Source organism: Globicephala melas, chromosome 15 (genome assembly GCF_963455315.2).
Source record: "Globicephala melas chromosome 15, mGloMel1.2, whole genome shotgun sequence".
NCBI classification, from domain to species: domain Eukaryota; kingdom Metazoa; phylum Chordata; class Mammalia; order Artiodactyla; family Delphinidae; genus Globicephala; species Globicephala melas.
The window spans coordinates 82,509,609-82,533,662 of record NC_083328.1 but is presented as its reverse complement, the minus strand read 5'-3'; the positions used below and the strand labels follow the sequence as shown (position 1 = coordinate 82,533,662).

At 47.0% G+C, this 24,054-nt stretch overlaps 2 protein-coding genes across 15 annotated transcripts in view; both read right to left on the bottom strand.

Moving 5' to 3' along the window:
* Nucleotides 1-4,078: 4,078 nt before the first annotated feature.
* The window catches only part of GNAS (GNAS complex locus), a 66,445-nt gene continuing 46,469 nt past the window's right edge, over nucleotides 4,079-24,054 (bottom strand). For 3 of the 14 annotated variants that reach the window (XM_060285408.2, XM_060285402.1, XM_060285413.1), the window contains exons 2-13: nucleotides 18,579-18,651; nucleotides 15,583-15,626; nucleotides 11,362-11,420; nucleotides 11,156-11,275; nucleotides 9,337-9,434; nucleotides 6,106-6,160; nucleotides 5,895-5,968; nucleotides 5,693-5,751; nucleotides 5,464-5,584; nucleotides 5,169-5,299; nucleotides 4,880-4,947; nucleotides 4,079-4,603 (exon numbers count right to left, since the gene is read on the bottom strand). In XM_060285408.2, the coding sequence (XP_060141391.1) occupies nucleotides 4,457-4,603; nucleotides 4,880-4,947; nucleotides 5,169-5,299; nucleotides 5,464-5,584; nucleotides 5,693-5,751; nucleotides 5,895-5,968; nucleotides 6,106-6,160; nucleotides 9,337-9,434; nucleotides 11,156-11,275; nucleotides 11,362-11,420; nucleotides 15,583-15,626; nucleotides 18,579-18,651 (1,049 nt within the window). In that variant the 3' untranslated portion in view covers nucleotides 4,079-4,456. Of the gene's footprint in view, nucleotides 4,604-4,879; nucleotides 4,948-5,168; nucleotides 5,300-5,463; nucleotides 5,585-5,692; nucleotides 5,752-5,894; nucleotides 5,969-6,105; nucleotides 6,161-9,336; nucleotides 9,435-11,155; nucleotides 11,276-11,361; nucleotides 11,421-15,581; nucleotides 15,627-18,578; nucleotides 18,652-22,012; nucleotides 22,040-22,345; nucleotides 22,540-24,054 lie in introns of those variants that run through there. The other 11 variants (XM_060285409.2, XM_030841696.2, XM_060285410.2 and 8 more) reach the window with 8 other exon arrangements.
* The window catches only part of LOC138842343 (neuroendocrine secretory protein 55-like), a 57,384-nt gene continuing 47,502 nt past the window's right edge, over nucleotides 14,173-24,054 (bottom strand). The window contains exons 2-3 of the mRNA XM_070043699.1: nucleotides 18,579-18,651; nucleotides 14,173-14,630 (exon numbers count right to left, since the gene is read on the bottom strand). The gene's annotated coding sequence lies outside the window, so the exon portion shown is untranslated. The remainder of the gene's footprint in view (nucleotides 14,631-18,578; nucleotides 18,652-24,054) is intronic.

Below are 24,054 nucleotides of genomic sequence, written 5' to 3'. Positions count from 1 at the left end.
AATTATTCACAATGTTTTAGATGTATTTTACCTTTTTCATTTTTGTACAATGGGATACAGATTTGGTTACATCTTGTACAGATGATAGGGTATATATCCTCCTAGGGTTTCAAAATGATTAAATGAGATAACCCATATAAAGGGCCTAGGACAGTGCCTGGCACATGGTAAAGTGCTCCATAAATGTTAATTATAATGTTTTAATAAGGAATATTGATTAAAGAATAGTGATGTTTGCTACTCATACTTAGATGACTAGCTCCTTGTCATCCTTTGCATTCCCATAAGAAAAGTCACCTCCTCTGAGAGGCTCTCCCTGGCTATTCTATCTCAAGTGGCATCCCTCCCCAAATAGCTCCCATTCCCCATCACCACCATCCTGTTTATTAGCCCAGAGACCTTTTCATCATTTGTAATTCTTTTAGTTATTTATTTGGTAAATGCATGTCTCCCCTGATAGAACTTACCCATGAGAGCAGAACTCCCAGTGGCTGGCATAGGTTCTGTACTCTCTATATATTTGTTGAGTAAAAAGATCACCAAAAATGTCCAAGAAACCATTATCATAAGAGAATACCATTTGACATAGAAAGGCTGTTCTGAGGTGGTCATTTCTTTGGGGATAATTTTGCCTACATTTAAATAAAAGTGAAGGTGGGTAAAATTTCTGCCCAATTCTAGACCCTCCTCAAACTAAATAAGCCCTCAGGGGGCTTAGTGGTTTATTATTATTATTATTATTAATCTCAAAAAGATCAGAGAATAGTTATTTTTAATATTTGGCCTCTACAGCTTTATGAAGTGGAGCACAAATTGTTACTTTTAGAAAAATACGTTGTTTTGCATTTGAGTAGGGATTAAGATTAAGTAAGATTCAGCTAACAACTAAAAAACTAATGGTTTATTGTCATCAAATATTTAGATGAAATTCTTCATGATGTTTTGGAATTCTGAAGATCCTAGAATTTAGATTTTAAAATAGCCCTATAAGAGTTACGTTTGGTACCAAGTCAAAGGGAAAACGAAAATGAAATTGTTTTAGTAGAAGGGATAAATCCCAAGGAGGAGAAGGGACCCTGAAACACATCTGAGTGACTGGAGGTGGCCCCATGGCAAACCTCTGAACTGGGGGTAAGGCAGGAGTGTGTCCAGTGCCATTCTCTGAGGGATGAGGATGTCCCTCTCCCCTCCCCGACCTGCTCACGACCCCCCACCCCACCCCACCATCACCACTGGATATGGAATCAATGGAGACATGCAGGATTTCCCCTTGGGGTCATGGGTCCTGGGCTCCTGGCAGCTGGCATCCAGGAGAGGAGAGCAGTAGATCTTCTCTTTTTTTGTATATCTTTTAGAACTACAGGATATTGTAGTAGCCAAGCAGTGGGCTTTGGCTACCTGAGTTTGAAGCCCATTTTCCCTGCTTAACTCTTGGGGCAAGTTACTTTGGCCTCTCTAGGCCTCGTAAAATGGCAGTAATAGCTGAACGGGTCTCATTGGGCAGTGATTTAATTGGCACACAGTAGGTGGTGGATAACCGTGACTTTTATTACCCTCTTTCTGGACGTCATCACAAAGTCTCTGCCAGTTTTGACCAGCAAGGGCCGGGGGTTCTGGGATATCATTTTCTATGTATAAATGTTCTATAGCCTGAGAATTTGCTTCCTAATTGTGATGGCTATGTGGCTAGCACTACGACAATCTTACGTGGATTATTCAGAGAAGGCTCTAGAATTTCTGTGTGGGCGGGGCATACAGGCGGCCATATTGGAAGAGGGGCTTTGGGACTTTATTCTCCGCCAGCACTTTACTTGGATGGGTGTTTGTATGGTGGGCTGGTCTTGTACTTGTTGCCTAGGGTTTAGTTAATTGTGTTTATTTGGAGTACTTTGGACAATTATGGGAATTTGGGGACTGGTCTTCTGGCTATATTTGCATAGCAAGCACTCGTGTAGATTATATGTTAATCTGGGGGGGCGGTTTGAGTCGTTTTGTAACGAAATCTACCTAGTAAGCCAACAATTTTTACGTGGAATGAATGTTACATAGGAAGCTTTGGGAAGGTTTATGGACATGGGGTATTCGCTACTTTTTCTGCCCTCCGTGGGGCATGCTTTGCTCACCTCTGGTATACTCTGCTTGAGGATTAATTGGCTGGGATTAATTTGACCTAGAAAATGGAACAGGAAGTAGGTTTTTGGCCTGAATTACAGAATCAACTTGATTAATGTCCCATTTGGCCAGTTTCAGAGGGTGCAATGATTGATGCTGGGGGCAAACTGGTCTCTCCCTCCCACCCCTCCAGGAAGCCACACCATGGGTGACCGTGAACTTAAGGGATGAGCCTGGGGGGGTGAAGGACTAGGGAGCCCAAGTGGACCTCAGGTCCAAGCCATAACCCACCAAGGATTCAGAGTTTGATGTGGGGCCCATGAGTGCTGGCGGCCACCCCCTCCCCCAACAGTGGTGGAATATTGTTTTATTTGTATTTCACTTCATTATGAGTGAGGTTGCATGGTTTCCCCAATGTTAATTAGTTATTTGTACCTTTTTAAAAAAGTAAAATTGCTTGTTCATGTACCTTGCCCATTTTTGCGAGAGGTGCTTGCTTATTAATTCTTCAGAGCTCTTTGCTTATTAGGGAAACTAACCCTTTGTTAGATTTTTACCCAGTCTCCACCCCCCACCCCATTCATATTTGATATTAATTTTTGTATGGTCATCCCCCACCCTTTTATTTTTTTTATAGCCTCAGGTCATGCTTAGAGATGCTTCTATAAACCAAGGTTTTAATTATAAAAATTGCCATTTTTAAAGTAACTGTTTGTACTTAAACATATGTGTTAGACCCACGTTGAGTTCATTCGTGTATGGAACAAGGTAGGGATAATTAGTTATTTGTACCTTTTTAAAGAGTAAAATTGCTTGTTCATGTACCTTGCCCATTTTTGCGAGAGGTGCTTGCTTATTAATTCTTCAGAGCTCTTTGCTTATTAGGGAAATTAACCCTTTGTTACAGGTTTTTACCCAGTCTCCACTCCCACCCCCATTCATATTTGATTTTAATTTTCGTACGGTCCTCCCCCACCCCAGCGCCTTGTTTTTTAAATCTTAGGTCATGCTTAGAGAGGCCTTCTATAAACCAAGATTTTAATTGTAAAAATTGCCTTTTTAAAATTAATTAATTATTATTTTTTTGCGGTACACGGGCCTCTCACTGTCGTGGCCCCTCCCGTTGTGGAGCACAGGCTCCGGACGCGCAGGCTCAGCGGCCATGGCTCACGGGCCCAGCCGCTCCGCGGCATGTGGGATCCTCCCGGACCGGGGCACGAACCCGCGTCCCCTGCGTCGGCAGGCGGGCTCTCAACCACTGGGCCACCAGGGAAGCCCTAAAAATGACCTTTTTAAAAGTAACTTGTTGTATTTCCACATATATGTCTGGCCCACACTGAGTTCACTTGTGTATGGAATGAGGTAGGGGTTGAGTTTTTTCCCCAAGTCGCTATACCATTTCTTTCTCAACCCCCACCTCCCGCCTTTACTGAGATACAATTGACAAAATTTTAAGATATTTAAAGTGTAAAACGTGATGATTTAATATGCATTGTACACCATTCCTTGAATAACTCTTTCCCTGATTGTAAACTGCATTCCTAAATTCCTCCCACCCAGCTGAGTCCCTGTCTTAATGCAGGACAGACAGCTGAAATTCAAACACCTCTTTGGGGAGACCAGGTAAGCAGGCACACTGTGAGACAATACATAAGGGTATAAGTCGATAGACTCTTTGGATAGGGCAGCAGTGATCAAAGCACAGAACTTTTTTGATGGGGCTTAGTGGTTTTCTATGGGGCATGGTTCGAGAGGAGGACAGAGTGGACATTTTGTATCGTCTGCAAATTGTTTTCAGAAACCCAAGGTTCGGTCAACAAAAACATAGAGTGGCGATATTTTATACCCACTTATAACCCTGGGGCCTTGTCACCTCACCACAGGGGCCTCCCAACTTTTGATGCAGTCAAAACCCTGGACAATGGGTGTCTGCTCGAAACCACAAATAATTCACGGGAGTCACATCCTTTGCTCACATTTAATTTTTATTTTGATTTTTTTAATGCTGCACAACACAATATTTATTTCATTTGTTTCATTTATGTCATTTATTCTTTTATTTCTTTATTTCTGTTTGCTGCTGTTATTTTACTTACTTAAAGAGAGAGGGAACGTTTGTGGCCTTTTTTTCTTTTATCTTTTTCTGTAGGCCGCCTTAAGCTTTCTAAATTTGGAATATTTAAGCAAGCTGAAGGGTAAAGGGGGTTTCGCAAAATCACTTGAGGGAAAGGAAAGGTTGCTTTGTTAATCATGCCCTATGGTGGGTGATCAACTGCGTGTACAATTACGTTTCACTTTTAATTAATTGTGCTTAAGGCCTTAATTAAATTTGGAAGTTCCCTTCTTAGAGCAGCTCATACTGACGGAGGTGCATGCGCTGGATGATGTCACGGCAGTCGTTGAACACACGGCGAATGTTCTCTGTGTCCACAGCGCAGGTGAAGTGAGGGTAGCAGTAGTGGCGCCCGTCTCCACTAGCAGTGCTGATTCTCTGTGGGCAAAGAAGGAAACTCGGTCAGTGCCGCCTCTCCAGTAAGTCCCCCTGTCGGCAGTGGGGTCACCTACCAAGGACTGCCCACCAGTCACTGACGTTATGTTAAAACAAACCCAAGTTGAGGGGCACAAAGGCTAAATTCATACTGACTATTGGTGAAATAACACTGAGGAACTGGATGGTTTGATCCCCAAATTTAGAAGTAAGGAAACTTGCGCCCCTAAGGATAAGAGAACAAGCAGAGAGAGGGAACCAAAGACAGTCTCTACTCACCAGAAATTCATCTCGAATGAAGTACTTGGCCCGGGTCACGCGTGGGTCCTCTCCGGGCTCGGGAGTCGCTGCAAAGAATATAAATATTTTGTTACTTAAGTGATTAAAAAAATAAGGTTCTTTGGCTCCTCCCTACAGATCCCTTATAGTGTGGTGGTGGTTGAGGGAGCGGGGGGTTCCATTCTTAGAGGATGTTCATTTTAAAAATCCAGAACAGAAATTTTTAACATATGCAAGACACCCCGTAGGACCAAGGGGGCACTAATCAACTGCAGAAGGCCACACATACCATCCTCAGGAGTCGTGTAGCGAGCAAATTCTGGAAAGTAGTCCTCAATCTTCGATTTTCCAGCAAGGACTTTCTCAGCGAGCAGATCTTGCTTGTTGAGGAACAGAATCACAGAGATGGTGCGCAGCCATCTAAGAGAGAGAGACGCAGGTTTAATGCTCAGGAAAAGAAAGGATTCTTTCTGCAAGGGGTTTGAGATGCTTGCCCAAGAACTCGCACAAGATTCTTTTCTACCAGCCATGCAAATACAGGGCCTTGAGATCAGTGGGGAGGAGACCGGGGGTCACGCCCAAACCTGTTGTTCCAGATGCTCTTGAAGAGGTTCAGCGCCTCCTGCAGGCGGTTGGTCTGGTTGTCCTCCCGGATGACCATGTTGTAGCTGCTGCTGGCAACCACGAAGATGATGGCAGTCACATCTTCGGCACAAGAAAGCAAAAGCAGTGCACGTTAGAAGAGAAAATGATCCTTGACGATGAAAAGACCAAAATGTCCTTAAAGAGCAGAGAAGCCCATGGCTTCCGTACCATTGAAGCACTGGATCCATTTGCGGCGTTCATCACGCTGGCCGCCCACGTCGAACATGCTGCAGGAGAGAAATGACACCTGGTCACCCCAAGGGCCAACACTGGTCCACCATTCTCCCTGCCAGAGGGAACGTCAAGAAATCTCTCTCTCTCGTTCTTTCTCTTTTTTTTTTTTTTTTTTTAAAGGGAGCCATTTACTTACTGGAAGTTGACTTTATCCACCTGGAACTTGGTCTCAAAGATTCCAGAGGTCAGGACGCGGCAGCGCAGCAGGTCCTAAAACAAAATCTTAGGTCAAGGGATCTCACCCAAACCAACCTAAACATTATTAATAATTGACAGTCTGGAGCAAAAGTCTTGACTCGTTCGGAAAGAGGGCTCTGCGTCCTCTGCTTGTGAGACCGTGTGCATACCTGGTCGCTGGGCACATAGTCAGCCTGCTTGATGACGTCAATCTTGTCCAGGAAGCTGGGAGGGAAAGAAGAATGCACAGGGGTGAGCACACAGTCACGCCACTTCGCCCACTATTCCTGCCTCTCTGCCAAGTCCAGCTAAATGGAAATGATCACCCCCCAGTTACCTGGCATTAAGTCAATGCGGAGGTTGCTTGTGTTCATTATGAGTCCAAGCTTATGCCTTAGAAAAGGTTAGAGCAAACAGAATTTAAGATAAATGTACCTGGCTGACCAGTAGGTCTAGGAACCAGGAACTAGGGGTGGGCTCTCAGGACCCCTGGCCTACAGGTACAGCACAGGCCAGTGCAGAGCTCTGGTCTTGCTTTAATTTTAAAAGGCTGGTTCTGTGCATGTCAATTAGCTGAAGGCCCCAAGTCAGGTCTGATTTTGTGCCATTTGATAAAGACTGAGTAAAATATTCAGATTTTCAAATTGTTTGCCTTTGACTAAAATGGCGAGTAGTTTGAAAACTGTACCCTTCCACGTCACAGTTTTTTTTTTTTAAATGAAAAAGATGGCATACTTTAAAGAAACAAGGATTCCCCCGCCCCCCCTCCCCAGCGAGGGACTAATGAAAATAAGATTGAGTTACTCAGAAAGGGTATCCCTTCCTTCTACTTTTAAGAAGGGGCCCTTTTGGCCCTTACCACAGTGAACAGGAAACAGACACAAAGTTCCCTTCCGTTCCACTTGGTCCATGAAATAGGACAGTCCAGATATTAAACTTTGAGTTTTCAAAAAACCTCACGGCCATCCAGGTTAGGGGCCCTTATCTGGGCAGGGAGCAAGTACAGTGGAGGGGCGGGGGCGGTCTCAGGGGCCATCATTAGTGATGCAAAAGCTTTAGGGGGAAAAGCAGTGTTTTCTATCTCCTGCTCCACAGCCATAACTGTTCCCAAAGTAAAAAGTATCTTGCTTGTGTTGCCTGACTAGATACACTGTTAGGAAAAATAACTTCTAAAAGACTGGACTAATTTAATTACTGTGAAAAGTTAATATTAAAACCAGCTTTTTGGGGGGCAGGGGTCTGGATTGTTGTAAAGTGGGCTAATCAGGAAAAAATCACAAAGAGAGAAAAGTCTATTTAAAGAAATTCTATAAGGTCCCCCCCCCCCCTTCCTTTTTACCAGTTTAAAGTTAGTCTGGCTTAGAGGATATACCGACTTGCCCAATCAGTCTTACATTACAGCACCGGGCCAGAAATAGCTCCCCAGCCGCCCTGGCCTGCAGCATGTTGCCATGGCAACAGAACCACAGTTCTATAAATAGATCATCAGCACCAAATCTTGTGAGAGAGACATCTGGAGTAAGGCCAGCCAAACCCCAGCTCAACAAATAAAAATAGGCACCTTAAGGAACGGGCAAGGTACCGGGAGCTCAACTTTAACATAAAGGCCGTTAAACCAGAAACGCGTTGGTCACTGCAGAGGCAGGGCTACTTTAATCATCGGGCTGGGGAAGACATTTTCTAAGATTCAAGCTATGTTCCCTTTTTCCCTGGAGTTCCCTTGAAACTTTCCATAAATTGTGCAAATGTTGCCATTTTCAGATAAAGTTGCAGGAGTAACTGAATTTTGCCTTAAAAAAGCAACTTTTAAATGGTGTCAGATTCAAAAAAAAAAAACTGGCTAACTGTTCATCAATGAAGTTGTTACACCCTCCCCACTTCCAGAGCGCTCAAAACTGGGACGGTTAAACCCTCCTAATCTTGTACCTGTACTTCTGACTTGGATCCAAAATACAAAAGGCAAACAATTCCAGGATTTCCATTTGTTTTGCGTTACTATAATTAGCACTTCCAGCTTTAAGCTCAAACTTTTGAGAAAATCAGGGGCTTTGTTGAAGAAGGGGTGGGGGTGGGAGGGTCACAGGGACCGGCCCAGATGGACTGTTTTTCTGCTCCTTGAAAAAATATACAGATTTGCTTGTATATTTAAAAAAAAAAAAAAAAAAAAATCACAAAATAGCTACAGGTGTGACAACTGAAAATAATCAAATGCATTTTCGATGGGAAAGCAGGGCCAGGGAAAGATAAACTGATAGGTTTCACAGCCCCTAACATCAGCTTGTGTGATGTGTCTCTAACAGGATTCTGGGGAGCTTGCTTTGCATTTGCTGTTTGAGCGCTGTCACCTCTTCCTCCCTCCCGTTTATTCGAGTGGTTTTCACAATAAGATCCTCCGGCGTGGGGCTCCTACGTCATGCGATTTTAGCTTGTTCTGAGCCAGCCGGGGTACCTTGGTCCTGGTCACTTAATATTTTCAATAGCAAAATTGTTTGTGAGTTTCAGTTACTTACATGAGAGAGGCTAAAACATCACAAATCTCTCTTGCCCTTCCCCCGGTCATAAAAGACAATCCAACTTGAGAAAGTGATAACTGAGCCCACTTAGTATATTTGTGCCACGTCAGCAAACAAATGACACCTTTAAAATATTTTTGATGGCTCTGAACCTCACATATTTGCTATGTTATGTACAGGATAAGGAGGGTCATAAACTATTTAAAAGGCAACTTTCCAGCTGTGTTATCACATCCACTGGAAGGCAGCCCATGAAAGGACAGACCAAGGACCCCAAGGGGGGAGCATCCTTGAATTAAGGCCCAGTGTGAATGAATAAATAAGGATAGGAAATGGAATTCAACACAGTCCCCGACTCTAGATGAACCAGAAACATGGCACTCTGGCAGCTACTGTAGTCACCTACCTGATAGCAGAAATAGCAAAGCAACTTATCAGTCACCCAGGAGGAGGAGGCATATTTTTGTCCTCACTGTTCCTCTTTGTCAGGTTTTTACATTACAGCAATAAAATAGAATATTTCTACCTGATGCGAAGTGTGAGAGCTGCCCTATCTCCCTGAACGCTTGGAGGTCAATTCAATTAATTACTTCAAGCTCATTAATTATGAATGTCACTTTATTGCAGGTAATTATCATTTTGCTCTAACAGGCATTAATTGTTTGTATAAAAATAATGTCACCGCACTAAAAAGTGCAATTAAGGGCTTTATAAAACAAATGAATCAGACTAGAACTTTCTAACCGCAGGTGGGAATAACTGGCTGGCCTCTATGAAAAGAACTCATTTACAAGTAACTTGAAAAGTGGGAGTCGAGGTTTGTAAGGTTCTCTCCGTGCGCCCGTGTGTGCCTATCTCACATGCGGATGTGGAGACGGGGTTACTCACTACTGGGCGCAGTCGATGAGCTGGTACTCGTTGGAGCGCTCGTAGCAGGCACGCACCCCCTCGTCCTCCCACAGAGCCTTGGCGTGCTCGTAGAATTCCTGAAAGTGAACACGAGAGGGAAGGTTTAGACGCGGGAGCTGCTCCAAGTCAATGAGACCGGAGTTCACTCTGCCACCAACCCTGGGCGTGATTATTCCCAATTTCGGGGCGAACGAAGGAATGGGCGTTCATAAAGACCTTCAGTGCGCTAAACGTATTCAGAAATTGAATCCAGCTGTCCTCTTATTGCGAATTACTGTTCTTGGGTAGTTTTCAGCCTATATTTTTTGGAGTGGGGGGCGGGGCCAGAGTAGACTACTGAATAAGTTTGTTCACCCAACGGCTCATCTAGGAGAACTATAAGCTCATTAGGAGGCGCCGCCAATGTATGATTCCATGTCGTGGAAACAAGACGTTTTCATTTGTGAAGATGTGGTGGGATCGAAATTTTCCTTCCAGGAAAATTTGAATTTTAGAAAAAAAATATTATGGTTGGGAGTTGCTGGCAAATCCGACCTTGTCCATCAATGCCTGTCGATCAAAAGAGCAAGTGACCTCGGCGTGGTTTTAAACTGCAGCAGGTCATGATTCGTATTTCATTTGAACAGAATAACATTTTTAATTGTATCGGGGCAATTCGTCCCTTACAAGGAAAGAGGAGGTTCTTCTGCAATGTGAATGCAGCAAGAAAAGGGTCAAAAGTAGGCAGGAACGTGAAGTTCAGCTAACAGAAGACCCTCTTAAGAGGTCACCGTCCTGGTGTATTTTTAACGGGCTGCCTTTTTTCTCCTATTAGAAATACAGAATCACGTCTCATGAAAGAGTCTGTGTCTGGCATTATGTGTGCTGTGTTTACTGCTCGACTTCTTTTCCATTTAAAAGAATTTACCTAGCCGTACTTACTAATACTGCTTCCTTGCTAGGAGAAGTTTGCAGCCAAACCCATTTAAAATACACAAACACAAATTCCCACGAAAGCCTGACAAAAGGCAACAATAAGTCATTGTTTTTGCTGTAGACAAGTCTTTTCCTTCTGGGCCTTATAAACTTGCCCATCTTTCCATCTTGTTTCCTGTTCCCCTCTTATAAACTATTCTTCCCCCACAAAGGGGTCAAAACATATATGCTTGGGCCACAGGCAATCTTGTGTTCCCTAAATATAGTTCTTTATGGAGCAGACAAATCTTTGTAAGCAGTGTCCACGCCAGCCAGGGTGCATAGAGGACAGTGCCTGGGTTATGATTTATTTAGGTGAAGGTCTTTTCTTTCTTTTTTCTGAATAATGAGAAAAGACTTCATTTGCCCCAAGACAAGGACTGACTTTAGAAAAACCTTAATAAAGGTTAAATGGCAAATTGTTTCAAATGAGAAGATCTTCCGTTTATAAAACTCAGAGCTGGCTCCTCATTTCTGCATTCCTTGTATCTTAGGATATCTTCGATTAGCCAGACAATTAGCATTTGTGTGTCATACTTAACAGTTTGTCACAAGATGTGTATAGGGGAATAATTAAGGCTGCCACAACTCGTGACTTTTTCTCATAAAGATTTACAATCTAATACAGCGAGAGCTGTAGTACTGAACTGTGACGTTGACTTGTGGGGACGGGCGAGCCAAGACTCACGAGGGGCGACAGAAATTCGCTCATCCATCTTGACCAAAGCTCTAACGATGATTTTTCCTATCAATATCACAGAAATGGGTTTTGCTGGCAGCGTGCCTGTGCGGGGGGACAGCCCAGGGGGTGTGTGGGGTGGGAAGGGGCACGGGCTTAGCTTACGGGAGGGAAGTCAAAGTCTGGCACGTTCATCACGCTCAGAATGTAGTCCACTCTGAACTGGTTCTCGGGGTTGGCCAGCTCCACAGGGGGCACCAGGTTGCTCATGGCGGCCACGATGGTCTGAAAATGACGGAGCAAAGCGGTCAGGGGAACAGCGCTGTCTGACAGGGAGGCTAAAAGAATGACAAAAAGGACCAGGCACGTACTTCAATGGCCTCTTTCAGGTTGTTTTTGATGTCCTGCACTTTGGTTGCCTTCTCACTACAGTGGGATTGAAAAGGAAAAAAAAAATCATATTGCATCACGCTGACTCACAGTGTCGCTTCAATCACGATTTTCCAACCAAAATAGTATTCTGTTCTTGAAGGAGTGGTGGGTTCAGATCGGTGCAGAGGTTGGAGAATAAAGGTGGTTTCAAATGATAACCTCCCAGACTGTGTCCTGAGGACACGCCCAATTGGGGCAGATTACCAAGTCGGCATCTAGATAAGGATCAAGGCTACTGTACCAGAAGTGGGGGCTGGCTCATCACTATTCAGGGGTGCTTCCATTTTCTTGAGGCCCACACCGCACACCAGCACTTCCAAAAAGGTTCCTACTGGCCCTTGCTAGCATCCCTGCTTTGGGGGTGGGGTTGGGAGGGGGAAAAGTTCAAGGTGTGCCTTGGGGCTTCCTCAGTCACTGGATTAGCACACGGACAACCAGTGGATGAAATGCAGGTGGTGGTGTTAATTACAGATTTGAGGGCTTTGGGGCCCTATTTATTTTTGTTTATTTCAATAGTCACTGCAGCCAGCAGCAGTGGATGACATTCCTAGTTGATGATGTTAATATAGATCGATCCCTCGATGTGAATAAGGTAAAATAACATTCTGCCCCCGGAAGGCTTTATGATCTGGGGTTTATTGGGGGGAGGGGAGGGAGGCGGTGTGGCTCTTGTCCCTCCGTTAAGTAGAGGTTAGCGTTTGTTGCTTATTAACTTGGGCACCTGGGACGGCCTGTGTGTAGATGTGGAACCATCTACGTTCAGGGTCCCTGGGACCACAGATAAAGGCCACGCCCTTTGGCTCTGTGGTCCCCTGACGTTGTTTGTCCCCCTGTGTCTTTCAGACACTGTCCTTCATCACAGGCACAGCCAGGGAACATTCTCGGATTTGTGTTTTTAGGGGTTAAGGACCTCTTGCTCAGGGTGTAAATCTTGCCACTCTACTGCCCAGGCGTCACCTCTTGGTTTGGGGGGTGGGATGGGGTACTGAACCCACAGCCATGACACACCTACTGCGTATTGGGCCCTGGGACGTGACAGCACCGTCACGAGGACCTAAGGTGCTGTCCTCACAGAGGAGGGGACTGAGGCTGAGGGAGGGAGGGTCTGAGTGACAGAGGCAGGACGACAGAGGGGGAGACAGAGTTTACGTTTTTCTTGCCGGGATTTTTAAAGAAATGTCTTTAAAGAGAGTCCCAATTTTTGACGTATTCACGGGGTTAATTGCCCAAGAGTCGTGGGATGGAGGTAGAAATTAAACACGTAGCCCCTCAAGGCAGAACACGACAGGACATTAATGCGGAGGACACGCGGGGTGGGGGGGAGGGGGGCGGGTAACAGCAAAGTGCAGCCCAGGGGGGAGGTCAGCATGTGACGTGGGGAGGCGGCTCTCGGGTCGGGGGACCACGGCGGTGGGGGATGGGGGATGTCACGTGCTCTCCTGCAAGAGCCCCGCCCCTCGAGAACCTGGCCTTTCCTTGCATATTCGTTTGAGGGGTGGGCCCTCGTTTTCTGAATGATCTCATCGCATTTCATCCCTACCCCAGGGGCAAACTAGCCTTTGAGACCCCGCCCCTCTCACACCGGAATCAGGAGCTGGTTTAGAGGTGCTGTGCTCATCAGGGGCTGAGGGTGTGGGGCGACAGATGGTACCAGGAACCCCCTCATGGTCGGGAGAACTCCAGGCACGGATATGAAAGCTGTGCTGCCAACTAGGAGAGTGGGATCCGTGCCCCAAGCCCCCAGACTCTAAACGCAACGACCCTAGGCTTAAAGGGCGAGTGTCCCGACCCCTCTCTGTGGGGCTATTCTGCTTCGTACGTTTCTGAAAATTACTAATCGTGTCCAGACTTGGTGCTACAGTCTGAATCAGGTATTTAAGCCGTTGGGGTTTTAAAAGGACACGTGTTTGTCCCTAACGTTCACCCAGGAATTCAAAGTCAAAACCCCATAGGACAAATCCATTCCCATTCATTAGATACAAGCTCCACTTTCATGGTACCGAGAGCCTTTAACCTGTTTTTATGGTCCCACCAGAGTTAAAATTAGATATGTCCGGGTATTTAATACCCAAATGAACAAAGAGCAAGAGCAAAGTTATTTCCAGAAACCTGATTCTTTCATTCAGTTTGATATTTTGGTCTAAGTAGTAGTATGATAATTGGAAAACTTCCAGTCTTAAATACGGATATTCTGAGAACGTGTTCAGTATTCATCTACGTATGTGAATAGGTGTGGGAGTATATCAAGTATAAAACAGCTAAAATAGAAATCTAAAATCTAATTCGGGCGTGTAATACTAAAACATAAAAATTCCTCCATTGAAGCAGTTACTCTGTAGATGGAGCTATGATTCTGGGGGCTGGCAGGTTTATCATAATTTTTACTATCGCTTAATGAACTTAATGTTGATTGTGACATTTGGAGAAAATTCCTCAGATGTCTCTAAACTACTTAACAAAGCCAAATTGTATATCAATTGCTAGAATTCTGATGGACTGAAAAATGGGGGCTGGAAGTACTTATAGGATATTGTAGCTTCTCCCCCCCCCCCCCACGTATAAAGCAGATCAGGGCTGCTTTCTATGCTAGGTTTGAATTCTAAGAGCTGCCCACCCCGCTCCCCCCTTCAGCTAAGTATTAGGGGAAGGCTATGTCGTACTAAGTTCTATACCTTTCTTTTATCTTTATGCCTTTCTTTTTTCCCTTTGGTGGGAAAAGACAGAAGACAGACACAAGATACAGGGATTGCTGAGACATGCAGATAATTTTTATTTATCACATATGTTAATACTTATTTCTACTTGTAGAACAGAGTCACAGAAGAGCAGGCTGTTAGTAGGTATTAGAAGGGTTCAGGGGTCTAGCATAGCATCTAGTACACAGTAGGTGGCTCAGTAAAGATGTGTCGTAGCTCTCAAATGCCAACTTTTGGTACAGTAAACTGTCAATCACTTTTTATGTAGATGCCTTGGATAGTTGATACACTACATTTTTGTCAATTAGGGATTCTTTTTTTTTTTTTTTTGGTTTTTTTTTTTGTTGTTATCTTTAGAGGTTAGGTGGTAGGGCCCCTCCCCCCTCCCCCCTCCCCAACAGAATAGTATTCTTATTAGAAGTTCCTAAGACGGGCAATTCCAGCATGCAAAGTGTGATAGGACATAGCCGGGAAGATGAGACACTGAAGCCATCATCTAGGGGTAATGTTGTCTAAAAAAAACAGATGAACAAACATGTGTCAGTTACTTAGTCCCAACCCCCTAGTATCCTTTGCCCCTCCCCTCCCAGGCCACAGAAGCTATTTCTTTGAGATGCCCTAGGCTAGGTCAGTCGGCTCTGCATGTTCTCAGGAGAAATAGCTGCTCCCCCACTGCAAGCTGAATAAGCAAAGCAGTGCTCAGAGGGTTACCTGGCATGCGTGTGTGTGCGTGTGCGCGCGCGCACGGGCGTGATGGGCAGTGCGGATGCAGGAAGTGAAGAAAAAAATAATTTGATAATGAATGGAAAAAGATGGAGGCCATCATTAATTTCCTGTCCACTAGCTAACATAAAGTGCCTTGGGTTAAAATAAAGTTGACAATTTTAAAAAGACCAGAGGCTTTTCGAGATCATTCTCAACAATGACCTCCCCTCCTCCTCGGCATGCTGTTTTCCCAAAATTAAGGACAGTGTGGCACCACGTATTTTAATAGAGGTAAAAAAAAAAAATCCCCCCCGCCCCGCCCGAGGTCTGAAATTTTAAAATCAGACCAACCACTGGGTAGATGGAATTTAGTAGTTTTAAAAACAAGTAGCCAGTTTTAAAAGCAAGCAGCCAATTCAGATGGTGAGCTGGGGGGTTGGGGGGAGGATAGAAACCATATGGAAAAACATCAATTGTAGAGAAACCCTAAACTGATCGTCTAAAGCTGAAATCTATAGCCTCCCCCCAGCTGGATCTAATTATACTTTAAGGTTGGCCAAAAAAAATTGTTTTGCACCTTCACTTGCTCTGAAATGTTAAGAAATGATGCTGTTTGCAGACATACACCAAGATGGCTGATGGCCCTTAAATGATTTTGGTTTTCTTCCCGGGTCTCTGTGCCCTCAGTTTCCCAGTATGACCCTCGTGTGTGTCAAATGTGCGTGTGAAGAAGTTTCTCTGTTTTTGAATGTGCCTACCCATCGCTGTTGCTCCTTGCGGCCTGCGGGTCCTCTTCGCCGCCCCTTTTAAAGAGAGATTGAAAGCTCACCTAATCTGCAAGGCACCGCAATTTCACAAAAACCCCACACAGCCTCTCTACATTCCTAAACAAATGGCCACCATCCTCCCGTTAATTCTTAGGTCGCCTTTCTGGCTAAATTGGAATGTCTACTGAGACTGCAGGCCGTAGAGGGAAGAATTCCACACCTTCGCTGCAGTATTAGCAGAGTCCTCTGGGGACTCCCGTCGGGTACAGAAGAGACGGATATTTTCTTGTGCTTTCACTAAACGTACGTGCATCAGGGAGCTAAAGCAGTGATTTATCTCACAATTCTTTGGAGAATACAGCAGCGCATACGGCCCCTGATTGTCCCAGACCTCAATCTTCACCATGTTGCATCTGAACACAGACATGGGTGCTTTTGGCCCATGATTTCCTGGTGCCAATATTAATTTCCTCCCTTTTTGTAGTCGGGAAACTACCTATGTTATTTCTATATAATTGCTCCCCATAAACTGTCATCAATTAAAAGTGTGCCTGGACCATAAGGCAACAAAAAATAAAAAGAATAAAACCCACCCACTACCACCAACCCTCCCCACCCCCCAAAACCCAATCTTCATGAATGGTAGGAAATCCTCCTCGAAGGTGGGACGGGCAAGATGGCTTAAGCTGTCTACGTAGGTTTGTACTTGATTAGCTTATCAGCTCAACCAGTGTTAACGGCACTTTTTTTTTTTTAATGTAAGATAGAGAGTTAGCGTTGAGTTAGGAAAATCCGCATTTGACCTCTGTATTTCTGAAGGTCAGATTAATGACATGTTACTCTGCAGATGTACTTGGCACAGCAGTCTGCGGACAGTTAAGGCAAATGTAATAGCTCAGCCCAGCCCTGACAAAGCGCACATTTATGGAGGAAGGAGGGAGAGACCCTGCACCACACAAAACACCCTTTCGTGGACGGATGTCCCCACTTCACAGGGAATTCCTAGTGGAGAAGGAAACCGCTTTTGTTGCAATACCACAGCGAGGAAAAAGAAAAAAGGAGGCTCAGTTGGACAAGATAAAAATAAGGTTTCTAAACTCACATAAAGAATTCCCCTGTATGTCACTTTCACGGACTAAATTTACCATCCTCGGAGATTACCTATGGCTTCCTCTACAAAGCAGGCAAACTGGGAATGGCGCTTCCTCTTTTGAAAAAATAGAAAAGAGAAGTTCTGGTTTAAATGCCTCGTCTGCATTACAAACGGGCTCACTTAGGGAGGAGAATCCTTTCCCTAAAAATTAAAAAATTTTAGGGCAATCTGCAGAGTAATAAAACTTTAAGTGAATTATGTCAAGGATGTCCTATCTTCTATTGGACTCGAGCTAAGGTAAACAGTGGCTGCTGCATCCTTTTAAAAAATTCGAGCCATGTCCAGTTTTAATCAAAATATTTATCTAGAGGGTACATGGTCAAATTATTTTTGCTTAACTAGCCTCATGAAGAAGCTCTCCCCAGCAAGTTGCAGGGGGGAAAATTATGCAAGATTTTTCTTTAGATTACAAAATCATAGCAAGGAGCCTATTTCAGGTTTTTTGTTTTAATTGACGGATGGCAACTCTGGTGGCAAGGCTTTAGAAATTAAGAATTTCAGACTGGTTTGTGACAAGTCAACTGACTAATTAACAGCATGTATGTGCGTATCGGTAACTCATCAGGAGCCATTCATAAAATTAATAGTCCATCCCTCTGAATTTTAAAGCTTAAAGCATCCTAAACTAAAATGTCCATTTGTATGGGCGATGTCATCCTTTTCTCCACCCCCCCTTATTTGGTCTAAGAAATTCTAGAATTTTCCATAAAGAGCCTGTTTTCCATAAACTGCCTTCAGCTCAGCTCTTTTACCTCTGAAAGGTGATAAAATTCATCTTTGTCATGTCCCCCCCCCCCCCCCCCCCGCCCTTAGTAGGCAACAGTAACTTTTTTTTTTAACTGGTTTGTTCTGGGTGCACAACTGAATTAAACTATGCCCCTTTGACTCAATCTTCCCTTTTGAAACCAAGGGGGAAGGCAACTTTCAACTGAATCCAGGTTTAAGAAAGGGAATAGGATTGCTAACCAACTACTAACTGCAGACTAGTGGCTTCAGGTGTTTGTAATCTAGTGAGGTTAACTGCTCTCACCCCCGTGAAAACAGAGGCTGGGTCTGGGGAGACTTGTGCCCCTTATTTGCATCCTTCCTGGCAAGCAGAACGCCATGCCCGTCTTCTACATCCCTGATATAGGCACTCTCTCGTTTCATCTTTATTCTCACTGCGGTATTGTCACATTGTCCTATAGCAAAATGCCCTGAAGGACTTTTCAAAGGCAAAAGTACCTCTTGGTCTGGCCGGAAGTGCCCAACTCCCAGCCTTTCCATCATTTAAACGTCTCCTTTTTCTTTTCTTTAGGCAAGACCATCGATTTTTAAAAAGGGAAACAATGATCTACCCATGATAATTCCAAAGGGGGTGAGGGGTGGGGAATGAGGAATTATGAACAAGGGCTGACTCTTCCAACTTAGTTCTATGTGAGAATATTATTGAAACCATGTTTCCCTAGTAGTTTACAACATCCTGCACTGGTGCATTGCGCTGAAATGTGCCTGGGGGCGGGGGGCGTCTCTGCAGTGGTCAGCGTCACCAGGCAAAAGGGTGGCCACGGCCAGAGTCAGCTATGTCTGAGACCCACTGCACCAAAATCTGCCGCAGACCCGTCACAGGGCCAACACTGGGACTTTATTATTATTACTGTCTCGTTGCTGCACCAAAGAGTAAAAGGAGGGAGAGGAGAACAACCCCTAAAGAGCTCTTCCCTGGATTTTCTAACATGTAGGCTGAAAAAATTCAAGCGGACGTTGCCCAGCCCCCAAAAGCTACCTGAACTTCCTAAAGGTTAGCATCCAATGTGCTACTCTGCCTGTGCCCTTGCCACAGATTTGACACTTACTCTCCATTAAACCCATTAACATGCAGGATCCTCATTTGCTTCACGATGGTGCTTTTACCAGATTCTCCAGCACCTAGAAAATGAAAGTAAGTCTCAGGTTAAGAGGGAGGCATTTTACACACTTTGGGCAGGGAGGAGAGAGAAAGAGGACTGCCGTTTTCTCCATAGAAGCAACACACAAAAAACAAACAAGAGACTTGCAATTTTCCTTGACATTTCGACGCAGAGAAAATGAAATAAACATCCAACTTTGTGTGTACCTGCAGTATTCCACCGTCAGAACAACAAACAAGAATGAAAGGTTTTGGTTTGTTTAGGTGTTTTGTTTTCTTCTTTTTATTTTTCCTTTTGGTTGCCTTAAAATTTGTGGGGTGGGCAAAGGGGCAAAGAAAGAATGACGCAATTCTGTCATGGGAGGGGGGGGTCAAGAAAATTGCTGTTAAAGCCATGAAACTGGATGTTTGAACTATGAGCGTTCACTGGTAAAAATGTACACATTAATGTATACGGCCACATAGTTCACTGCTCGTCAGATGTTTCATGGTTAAAATACCCCAGTATTCACAAAACAATGCCCCGGCCCTGCAGGCGCCCCCAGATCACGTACTGACGCAGCGACTGCCTCTTCAACATTTTCTCAAGGCTGCTGCCTTCTCTGCAGGGTTCTCGCCCCCCGGGCTACTTAAAAATCAACCCCTAAGCCCCATACTATTACATTTTATCCACTTCTCCACACCCCTCCCCCTTTTCCTGCTAACTTTGTTTTTCTAAAGATAAACTCTGGATACAACAACCATGGTGGGGGGGACACCATTGATTTGCTGTCACCTTCTCGAAAAACACATTTAAATATTAAATACAGGGCTTGAGAACTACCCTATTAGCATGTTAAAAGGGCAGGACTTTAATCAGAAGGGAAAATATTCCTGGTAACCACTGAATTTTCAAAGATTCCAAGCCCTTCCCAACGAACAGAGCTTAGAAGGGGCACATGCCCCCATTTTAAACCACCTTTCATTTGTAAAAACATATATTTTATGGAAAAAACACAGTTCCACCAAGCTAGAAGGAGGATTGCTAGTTTCTCATTTTCTGTTTTTGCAAATGGATACTCTCTCCAGCAACTAACCCTGAGGGGACAATTTCTGTCCTCCTCAAGCACAAACCTGTTTGGTTTTTTAGTCCTCTTTTTCACTTTTAATTTTATTAATTGTTTTGTTTTACTGCCCAGAGAGCAAAGCATTCCTCCTTCTCTTGCCTTCTCACAAGGCTGTAATCAATATCTGTAAAAAGTTAAAATCAGTTTCCACAGAAACATTGATTTCAAAGCAAACATTCTATCTTAATGAGCCTAACTCTCATAAATTAAAATATTAAAGGTACGATTAAGAGATTCCATGAAGAGAATACATAGTCTTAATCAGAATCTCCAACACTCTCGTGTTAAAGTGTGTATCACCTCTCTTTAGGGCACAAACAGGTCCGTGCCTCAGTTTCCACATTTAGGAAATTGGAGAATCGGACTGAAAAATTACTGCCAGATCTTTTGTGATACTGTAATTCACTCAGATTTCATATCATTAAATTAAAAAAGAGGATTCTGGGCATCACTACTTTTCCTCTTTTGCGTGGGGGGGCATCATTTGGTGAGAATCACGATTTAAAGATGCAAAATGTGTGGCACTGCCTTGGGCTGCAGACCCCCCTATGCCAGAGCCTTCAATAAGTTATGGTAATAGGGCTAAGACACCTGGGAAAGGTTAGCCCAGTGATGCCAGGTGTGTTCAGAGCAACAGTCTCAAGTGAAGACTTTGTGATGTCCGTGCAAGGCTGTTAGAAATTTAAGGTACCATTAACATCACACTTGTTTTAAATTAGTATTCAGATAGCAGGAGTGTTCCTAGCAAAGATTCTAGACTTTTCTAGGCTTATACTTTGAAATCAAATTACATGGCACATTAATATTCACATAGCATAGTTCCACCTTTTGTAAGTTTTTGACGACACCTCAACATACGTACCATTTAATTACTGTAATTGCAAATGCATAAACACACACCAAAGGGACTTATTTTCACTTAATAATTTTCTGCTTTACATAAATCTGGACCCAGGAGAACAAAGACGTGACCCATCCAAAAAAAAAAAGCAAAGCAGACGCCACCACAAAGAAAAAACAGCCCTTTACATTTTATTCTTCATAATCAAGCTGTTCTGTTGATATGTGACCATGAACTAGGTCTTAACCTAGCAAATTCACAAATTAACTCAGATAGCCAAATTACTAAGGAAGTGGAAAACTTCCATACTAATTAATGCTTGTGTAATTCTTCTGGTTATTTCAACAATTTCTTTTATGCTTTTGTTTGATTTATTTTCCCAAAGCAGCACCTTTAAGACAAAAGGGGAAAAGGCCATCTCCTTAGAGTTGACACACACCCCCACCCGCGTTTTTTTTTTTTTTTTTTGGCCAAAGAGGAAAAACCGCAATCAAAAGAGAAAACCCCAAACCAAACAACCAAATGTCACTTGACAAACAACTAACGTAGTCTCATCTCCTTCCACCTGGAAAAAAAGTCTTTTCCTTAAAGCATTCTCAATCCCCCTCCCACCTTGAAAAGGACAAAAAAAACCACGCCATTTCCAGACCAAGAAGCCATTTACAGACAAATGTCATTTTCCAGTTCTGATCTGTGCATGTCTTTTTTTTTTTTCTTTCCATTTTTTTCACAAAGCGCTCTCAATGTGGCCGACTAACAGGAAAGTGTGTGTGTGTGTGTTAATGGTTTGGGGGGGCGGCAGCTGCTACAGTTAATTCTCTTCTTTGCTTTTCAAAGAGCCTGCATATCTGGAAGGGGAAAAAAGGTCATACTGTAAAATGACGTGTCATTTGGCTTCACTGGGCACTTAGAGTACTAACTCCATTTTTTTTTTTTCGGCCTTATTTTATTCGATTCTCCTTCTCTTCCTTCCACGGCCCGGCCCGGGACACGTCTGCTCCGCGCACACAGTGTGTCCTGCCCGCAACGCACCAAGTCGCGCCCAGCGGCCGCCGCGCTCCCTCCTCCGCCCGCCCCCCCACTCCGGCGCCACGACTCGCCCGCGCCCCCTCCCCCTCGCTGCACCACCTTTACCACTCCGAGCCCTTCCGAGGGGCTGATGTCACCCGCCCCCACTCTCCTCAGCCACTTCTCCCGCCGAACCTCTCCCCTCGACGAGGCCCCCTCCGCCACCGCGGCGCCCCCCCCCGCGTCACCCCCTTCTCCGCCGGCCCCTCTCGCTTTCTCCCCTTCCCTCTCCCAACAAATCACACACCCAACGGAGGCGGGTCCCCCTCCCTCGGCCCGCCACCCCATTTCCTGTCCCCGAAACCCTCTTTTTGTCGCAGTCTCCCGAGCCCTGTGGGACTCCCCCTCCCCCTCCCCAACACGCACCCGAACCCCTGGCGTCGTGTAGGCCTCGCGGAAAAAGAGAGAAAGAAGAGCGAGGGGGAGGGCGAGAGAGAGACAGAGAGCGAGCGGCCAGGGGAGGGGGACCCGCGCCCGCGTCGCCACGGCCCCCGGACCCATTTTGGGCCCCCGCCCGGCCGAATGGCGCCCCGGGGTCCCCCTTCCGGCCTCGCCCCCGAGAGACTGAGCCCGCGGGCAGGCGGCGGGCTCGGGAGCGCGCGCCCGGGGCGGGGGGCGGGCTCGGCGCGCGCGGCCTGCGGGGCGCCCCGAGGGGCCCCCGGGCCGGGCCGGGGCCGGCGCCCCCCGCCCCGCCCTTACCCAGCAGCAGCAGGCGGTGCGTGGCCCGGTAGACCTGCTTGTCCTTCTGCAGCTGCTTCTCGATCTTTTTGTTGGCCTCGCGCTGCGCCTTCTCCTCGTTGCGCTGGTCCTCGGTCTTACTGTTTCCGAGGCAGCCCATGGCGGCGGCGGCGGCGGGGCGCGGGGCGCGGCCGGGCTGCGGCGGCGGCGGCGGCGGCGGGGCCGGGCGCGGGCGGCCTCACGCGGGCGGAGAGGGCCGGGGCAGCCGGGCGGGCGGGCCGGGCGCGGGCTCGGCTCCTCGGGGAGGAGCGCGCGGGGCGGACTGCGGACCGCGCGGGGAGGGTGGTGTCGGTCTGACCGAGCCGAGCGCGCGGCTCCCGGCCCCTCGAGCCGAAGCCGAGGGGTCTGATGGCCGCCGCGGACCGAGGCGGACCAGAGCAGGAGCTGCGGGAGCTGCTGCCGCCGCTGCCGCCGCCGCCGCTCTTATTGCCTCGGCCGGGGCCCCGCCGCCGCCCCGACCCAAAGCTCCGCGGCGGGCGGGGGGAGGCGGGGGGAGGAGGAGGCGGCGGCGGCGGCGAGGGGGGTGGAAGGAGGAGGAGGAGGAGGGATGAGGAGCGGCCGCGGCGGCGGGGAGGGCGGGAGCTGGTGGAGGGAGGCGCCCCCCCCACGGGTACCCGGGGAGGGGGTCCCTCTGCCCGCGCCCGGGACGGGACGGGCCTGGGAGACGCCCCCTCGCCCCCCTGGCTCGGGCCCCAAGCGGGGCCGGCCACGGGGGGAGAGGGGGCGTCTCCGAGCCGGTGACGACCCCTCGCACGACGCCAACGCTCCACCCCCCGGGCCGCGTCGCCCAGCGGCCCCCGAGGCCGAGCCCCCTCCCCCCTCCCGCGGGCGCCGCCGAGGGGCCGGGGTGGGCGGAAGGGGAGGGAGCGCGAGCCAGAGCCCGGACTTAGGAAATTTTTCGAAAAGAAGAGAGAGACAGAGAGAGCTAGAGAGCAGGGAGTGTGGAAGAAGCGAGGCGAGCACGAACCAAAGGACAGAGCAACCGAAAAGGAAAATGTGTCCAAACACACACACACGAATACTCAATAAAACTCCACACTACACAACGATGGTGGTGTCTGGTGGCGGGGAGGGGGCGGGGGTCTGACTAGATGAGCCGCTCCTCGCGCCCCTGGCGCTGGGCGCCATGGCCCGAGCCGAAGGCACCCGAGGTCCCGGGGCGCCCATGGCCTCTGCGCTTGGCCCGGCCGCCCACGAAGGAGAAGAAGGCGCAGCCCAGGAACATTCGGAAGCAGCAGATCGCCCCGAAAAAGAAGCCGCAGCCGCGGCCCTGCTCCGGGCGCTTCTGCAGCAGGAAATCGAGCACCCACGCGGGGCTGCGCACGGAGAGAACCGGGAAGGTCAGGAGCGGCAGGTGGGCGCTCAGCGCGCTGATCTTCAGCAGCCCGGACCCCCACACGGCGCCCCTGAAGCCCCGCAAGGCGTCGAACAGGTCGTCCTCGTCGCTCGAGTCCGTGTCCCACTCGATCCAGATCCTACTCGTGGCCCCGGCGCCGGCGCCCACGCCGCCCCCGTCGGCGCCCTCCGCGGCGCCCTCGTCTGCGCCGCCGGCGGCGGTAGCGGCGGCGACCTCCAGGCCTCGGGCCTCCTCCTGGGCTTCTGGCACCTTCTTCTTCTTCTTCTTCTTCTCCTCCTTCTTCTTCTTCTTCTTCTGCATCTTCTCCAACTTC